This window comes from Bactrocera latifrons, unplaced genomic scaffold, assembly GCF_001853355.1.
Source record: "Bactrocera latifrons isolate USDA-ARS-PBARC rearing strain unplaced genomic scaffold, ASM185335v1 scaffold_1129, whole genome shotgun sequence".
In the NCBI taxonomy this organism is placed as follows: Eukaryota; Metazoa; Arthropoda; class Insecta; order Diptera; family Tephritidae; genus Bactrocera; species Bactrocera latifrons.
In genome coordinates, this window is record NW_017534552.1 from 1,739 (window position 1) to 8,216 (window position 6,478).

The 6,478-nt window shown below is 35.3% G+C and overlaps 1 protein-coding gene across 1 annotated transcript; it reads right to left on the reverse strand.

Moving 5' to 3' along the window:
• Positions 1-2,065: 2,065 nt before the first annotated feature.
• Positions 2,066-4,866, reverse strand: LOC108974827 (zinc finger protein 391). Its single transcript, XM_018942901.1, has 4 exons — positions 4,499-4,866; positions 3,404-4,441; positions 3,261-3,345; positions 2,066-3,189 (listed from the first exon to the last, which is right to left on the reverse strand). The coding sequence occupies exons 2-4, from the start codon at positions 4,385-4,387 to the stop codon at positions 2,240-2,242; spliced, it is 2,019 nt and encodes a 672-aa protein (XP_018798446.1). The 5' UTR covers positions 4,388-4,441; positions 4,499-4,866; the 3' UTR covers positions 2,066-2,239.
• Positions 4,867-6,478: the final 1,612 nt, after the last annotated feature.

The following is a 6,478-nucleotide window of genomic DNA, read 5'->3' on the forward strand; positions in this document are numbered from 1 at the left end:
TTGAGTTGTGAACACATCTTCCATATACCGTTAGTCACTTAAGTAAGTATACACCATCTTCATTTTTGAAGATAATTAAAATTAAAGTGTTTCCCAATATAATAATGGCACGTTTTTACAGAAAGCATGTGAGCATTGGCACCTGCTTTAATATCAACACGAATATAGCTGTAAAATGTTGATACCGTTAGACACACATCGCTTATTAGTTGAGGCGAGTGAAAATAATATCACACAAGTTAGTATACAGCGTACAATTGTTTGGTGAACATAATGCGATAGCATAGTTCTAAATTTAAAAAGTTCAATCAATTTAAACACAAAGGACACTGTTAGGAATATTATTATCTACTTTTTTTTTTAAATTACTGAACAATTTGCGGCAATGGCTCGAAGAGGAAAAGAGCTCTCTGATGACTTCAAAAAATTAATTATAAAGTACCACAAAGAGAATAAAACTTTGCGTGAGATGGCTCGTATAGTCGATAAAAGTGTTGCTACAATTCAAAAGATTGTAAACAAGTTCAAAAGTACTGGCAAAACAAATAATAAGCCTCGCTCCGGACGCCCAGGGGTATTCAGTGACAGGGAAAGTAGCCTGATTGTTCGTAAAATAAAAGAAAAAGTGCTCCAAAATTGAAAGCTGAAGTCGAAAAAGATATTGGGAAGCAGTGTAGTACCCAAACTATTCGCCGAGTCCTGTATAATGCTGGTTACCATGCACGTAATGTTAAGAAGAAGAACTTCGTGAGCAGCGTAAATCGATGTAATCGGATATCATTTGCAAAAAATCATGAAAAGTGTGACCAAACGTTTTGGATCAACGTTATATATTCAGATGACTGCAAATTTTGTATAACAGGATCCGATGGTCGCGAAAAAGTATGGAGGAAAACTAACACAGAGCTGAATCCTATTAATATGGCCGGCACGGTTAAGCATGGTGGTGGCTCGGTGATGGTTTGGGGATGTATGGCAGCCAATGGAGAGGCAATCTGGTGTTTATCGAAACTATTATGGACCGATACGGTTACCTTAACATTTTAAAATATAATTTGAAGCAAAGCGCTGTTAAATTGGGGCTGGAGGAGTCATTCATCCTCCAGCAGAATAATGATCCCAAGCACACGTCCGAAGTTGTGCGAGAATGGCTCTTATACAATGTGCAAAAACATTCGATACGAAGCAAGGAACAATTAAAAAGCGCGCTCCAGGAAGAATGGAATAAAATACCACAAGCAGTCACCGCAAATTTTTTGAAATCACGTCTTAAATCTATTATTAATTCCAATGGTTATCCAGCCAAATACTAGAAGTTGCCCTTTCAAATAATATTTTTATAATTAATTCAATATTTGTTCCTTTGTATACTTACTTTTGTGATATGAATTTGTACCAAATCTTTTTTAATTGTTAAAATTTTTTTATTTTGTGCTATTTTGTATGGGTTTTTGAATTGAGTATTATATTTATCTTTCTTTCAAGTGAATAAAAAACATTTTTCTTATATTTTGTGTTATTTAAGAAACCTAGTGCAAAAATAATGCAGATATATGTAGTGTTTACTTACTTAAATGACTAACTGTATGTATAAGTGTAAACACAAATAAGTAAAACCCTATGATAACATAAAATGTATATCATTGTAATATAAAATTTTTATATATTATAATTTTACATTATATTGTCATCTCTAGAAATCATCTCTAAAAAAATAACTATTCTCAATGTGATTGAAGAGTACTCTTTTCGCCGTTGGCGGCCTTTGGACGCGCTCTAAAAAATTACTTTTGCCGAGCCAATACCTGGGGTAAATGAAGTACTTTTTCGTAGTACTCCTTTAAAAAAATAATCCTGATCGAGGAATTACCCGGGGTAACCCAAGTATATTATTATATAATATTTCTTATTTGCTTATTAAATTATATATTAAATATCCATATTATGTATGGAAAGATGTTTATACTCATTTTAATTTACCTATAACCCGATATATTCTTTAATCATTCCTCTTCCCAACGGTACCTTCAGATCGTGGCGCCAAAGAAATTAGAATTGCGCCAAGTTCCGCATATACTTAACAACTTTATTTCTTCAAACCTTGTTAAGCTTACAATTTTCGATTCATAATAATTTATAATAAGCAATACTGAAAAGCCACAGGTCAAAAATGTCAGCCGAATCCATATACGTAAAAGATTCTTAACCTGAAAACGTAACATTAATATAATAAAATCCTTCATTCCTCTGTTTCCACTTCTTCTTCGGCACCGTAATCATCAAACGAATTATGGTCGAAATTTTGTTTAACAGTTTCCATGTTGCCATTTCCATTATACTCGCTATCTCCAAAACTTTCAAAGTTACGAGGTCTTGCGAATTCCCCATCGCTCTTCCTAGTATCGATATCCATAGCAATTTGCGGCAATACACCGCCAGTGCGCATAATTAATTGTAATTGTTGTATATATTGTTGCTCCTGTAAACGGCGCTCCTCTTCGCCCACATAATCAGAAGACATTTGCTTTTGTTTTGTACTGCTGTGTTCAGTATCTTTTAACAACACAGCATGCTTCTGTGTGACATGTAATGCTAATGATCTTACGTCTTTATGCAATGCTCCGCAAACAATACAAACTAGCGTGTCCTCCGAAGGCACAATACCAACTGATAATTGAACATCATTCGCAACATTCATGACTATGTTGTTTTGTTCAGCAGTAAGATGAGCCTGGATGTGTTTGTTTAGATAGGTTTGCTGACTATAGGATTTACCGCAAATATGACAAGGGTAAGACTTTTCGCCAGAATGAATTTTCATATGAACACTGAGACTAGATGCTTGTGTAAACGCTTTCTCACAGAGTTTACATTGAAATGGGCGTTCACCAGTGTGAATGCGCATATGAATTCCAAGACTCCCTGATTGCGTAAAAGAACGATCACAAATAGAGCACGTAAAAGGTTTTTCACCCATGTGACATTTCATATGCTGCACTAACTCCGATGATGTTCGAAAAGCTGCATGACAAATGGAACACTGATACACAAGTTGTTGTGTGTGCATTTGTAAATGTTTCTCGAGTAAATCTTCTTGTTTAAAAGATTTATCACATTCAGGACAATTGAAAACTTCAGTGTCATCATGTGATTTAAGATGTAATACGAGCGAGCTTGAGTTTATAAACCCTATAAAAATAAATTAGGAAATCAAAATACGTATTAAAGGAGATACCATGAGATATAAGATACAAGACTACCTTTGTCGCATAAATAACACTGATGTGGCTTTCGTATGGAATGAGAACGCACGTGCACCATTAGACTGCTTGATTGTGTGAAAGCCTATCGTGAAACAATTTTTTATTAGTAATAATTCAATGAAAAAAAAATTTCTATTTACCTTTGGACATAATTCGCATTTATACGGTTTCTCACCACTATGAATTCTAATGTGAGTATTCAAACTGCCGATGTGTGTAAAGGTCTTTTCACAGATTGCACACTGAAATGGTTTGTTTGTAATATGGCATCGCACATGTTTAGAAAGGTCCCCGGCGTTCTGAAATGAGGCTTCGCAATGTGCACATTGAAAACATTTTTGATCTCCATTTGTTAAAGCAGCAAGTTGTGCATTTTGTGCTGCACTGCGTCTTCCTCTCCCTGGCTTGGGGAGAACGGGTATTATAGTCATATTAGTTAAGCATTCATCGCTAATATTTTTCGTCAATGGCTTAAGTAATATGATCGAAGTAGATTCACGAGGATCTGCAGTCTTTAATTTAATCATTGGATACGCAGACTCACTAGTTGTACAGAAAGAATTTGTGGACTCATTTCCAACAATCTCTTCATAAATAGCGGGTGGCACTGTGTTGGTACTTACTGAAGTCATACGTGTGTAATCTTCATCTTGACCTTGATGGTTGTTCAAACTCGTATCTATAGTTACCGAATTGGAATTGGAAACGCTAACAGTAGTTGAGCTACTGCTTGAAGTTTGAGAAGAACTGCTGGTCGAATCATCGTCTGAATCCGAATCGCTATCCGAATCATCATCTCCATCATCGCCCTCCATATCAACGATTTCGCAAACTGGTTCAAGTACCCAACTATAATCTTGATCATCATCAGACGCGGTTTTACTCTCTTCGTCGCTTTCTAATGGTTGTGGATGTTGATTGTTCATATGTTGATATAACATATATGGATTTATAAAGTATGCAGGACAGCACATACAATGAAATGTCAAATCCGGTTGCAGAGAATTCGTATCTGATTTCGACGCAGTAGAAACAGTTAGATCTTTCAAAGCGGGTATAATAGGCGTTATTGTGAGAGGAAGATTCATATTTGAAATATTGAAGGAATTTAACTGAACTGTCATTTTGTTATATGACCTTCCTTTGCAATATCTATATGATGATATTTTATTTTAAGGCTGAAATTATAACCGAGAATGATTAATGAATTTATTAATTTTAATAAATATGCACACCTTTTGTTTGAACTTTTATAGTTTAATTTTGCTCCTAAGCGCTTGCTAGGATTGTTACTTTCGTACGACCGTATATATCCATATCATTATTACATTGAATTTAGATGTAGCATCTTCTACATACATTTTTTCCGGTTCTTTAGTTTCATTAAGTTTTCACAACTTATCTGTTTTACTGGCTCGTGACAATTAATTTATATAAAGACCCGAATTTATTAATGAAATTAAATCGTAAAATAATTTTTTAATTTGTGTTTCATATTTAAAAAATACTTGTTTGCTATTATAAAGCGTCCGCTTCTTAAATGCACGCCATAATTGTTGATATTTGTTTTAATACCAAATCAGTTACAGCGATACAAATGGTTAAGGTATACACAGACTGTCATTATTCATATGATGAAGGCTGTGTGCCAAGCGGTAGTGAAATGAAAATTCTGATAGATAAAAATCAAACTTTTACGTTGTTCATGGTGATTCCGATGGTATAAATTATACCCATAACCCGAACTAGGTAAAATTTTAAAAGCGCTTTTGATTAGTTCTGCTATAAGGACCTACAAATAAGAAATGAGATTGTAAAAAAGTTCATGCGAATGGAAAAGGGGAAGAATTTAGTATACCGTCCCAGGATTTCAAGGATGAAAAGGATATGGTCGGATAGAGGAGATTATCCTGATCAAGGATATATATGGTTATAGCCGCTGGAAGCTTTTAGTTTTCGATATATTCGCGTTTAAATTTGAAAATTAGCAATATTTTAATTATATATTGTCGATATATAAAATAAATTTTGCACTTATATTTTTCACTTTTATATCCACTAGCACTTCACTAATTCATTTGTACCCATTTATTTTATGGAATATAGTGCAAAAATAGCTTTAAACATACTTTTAAATTATTGTTGAATTATGATTATTTAAGAAAAACAAATGAATTACAAACTGTCAAATAATCAGTGTTACCTTATCGACATCATTTTTGTAATAGCTGTTAACGTCCCAGAATCTACGAAAGTTGATGGTCTGGAGCGCCTGGAGGATGACAAAACCAAATTCTCGCTGTATTTCCACCTACCATTGCTGGTCACAATCGTCCACTACTTTTTGAAACACCGTTACCATACATAGCACTAAACATCTTTAAGCACAAGCCAGATAATGACACTTTCGAATCCCATATACTCTTCAAATCTGACCAGAACTAAGCCCAACAGCTCCATTTAAAAAATTTACGTGTTGAACTCGATTCAATAATTTAGAGTGGAGTTACAACTAAAACCATCAAGTACGTACACGGAATTCCTAAGATCGTTAACAAAAATTTTCGCCCGCTCACTCAGAAGGTAGGCATACCCTTCAAACAAAGCTGGTGATACTGTACCAGAATGTGGGAGGTCTAAGGACAAAAATAACCAAATTCCAAGCATCGTCATCGGCCAGTAATGCTGACGTTTTTTGTATCACCGAGTCTTGGCTACACCCAGCCATCCTGGATGGGGAAGTCATTGATAAAACCTACTCAATATTCAGAAAGGATAGAAGCAACTTAAGCAATTACACCCGTGGTGGCGGCGTTTTCATCGCAATAAAACAACACATCTACGCCGAGCTTATTGTATTACCTGATAACTATCTAGAACAAATTTATATTAAAATCAAGTGCAATAACACGGATCTAATTATCGGGTGCATATATCTGCCACCTCAATCAGCATACTTCTTCTTCTTCTTGATTGGCGTAGACACCGCTTACGCGATTATAGCCGAGTTAACAAAAGCGCGCCAGTCGTTTCTTCTTTTCGCTACGTGGCGCCAATTAGATATTCCWAGTGAAGCCAGGTGCTTCTTCCCCCGGCGGGTACTGCGTCGAATACTTTTAGAGCTGGAGCGTTTTCGTCCATCCGGACAACATGACCTAGCCAGCGTAGCCGCTGTCTTTTAATTCGCTGAACTATGTCAATGTCGTCGTATATCT

Coding starts and splice junctions, on each gene's coding strand:
- LOC108974827 (XM_018942901.1), bottom strand. CDS start 4,387: ATGACAGTTCAGTTAAATTCCTTCAATATTTCAAATATGAATCTTCCT. Junction 3,346..3,403: donor AATGCGAATTATGTCCAAAG/GTAAATAGAAAT, acceptor GTTTCACGATAG/GCTTTCACACAATCAAGCAG. Junction 3,190..3,260: donor GTGTTATTTATGCGACAAAG/GTAGTCTTGTAT, acceptor TTATTTTTATAG/GGTTTATAAACTCAAGCTCG.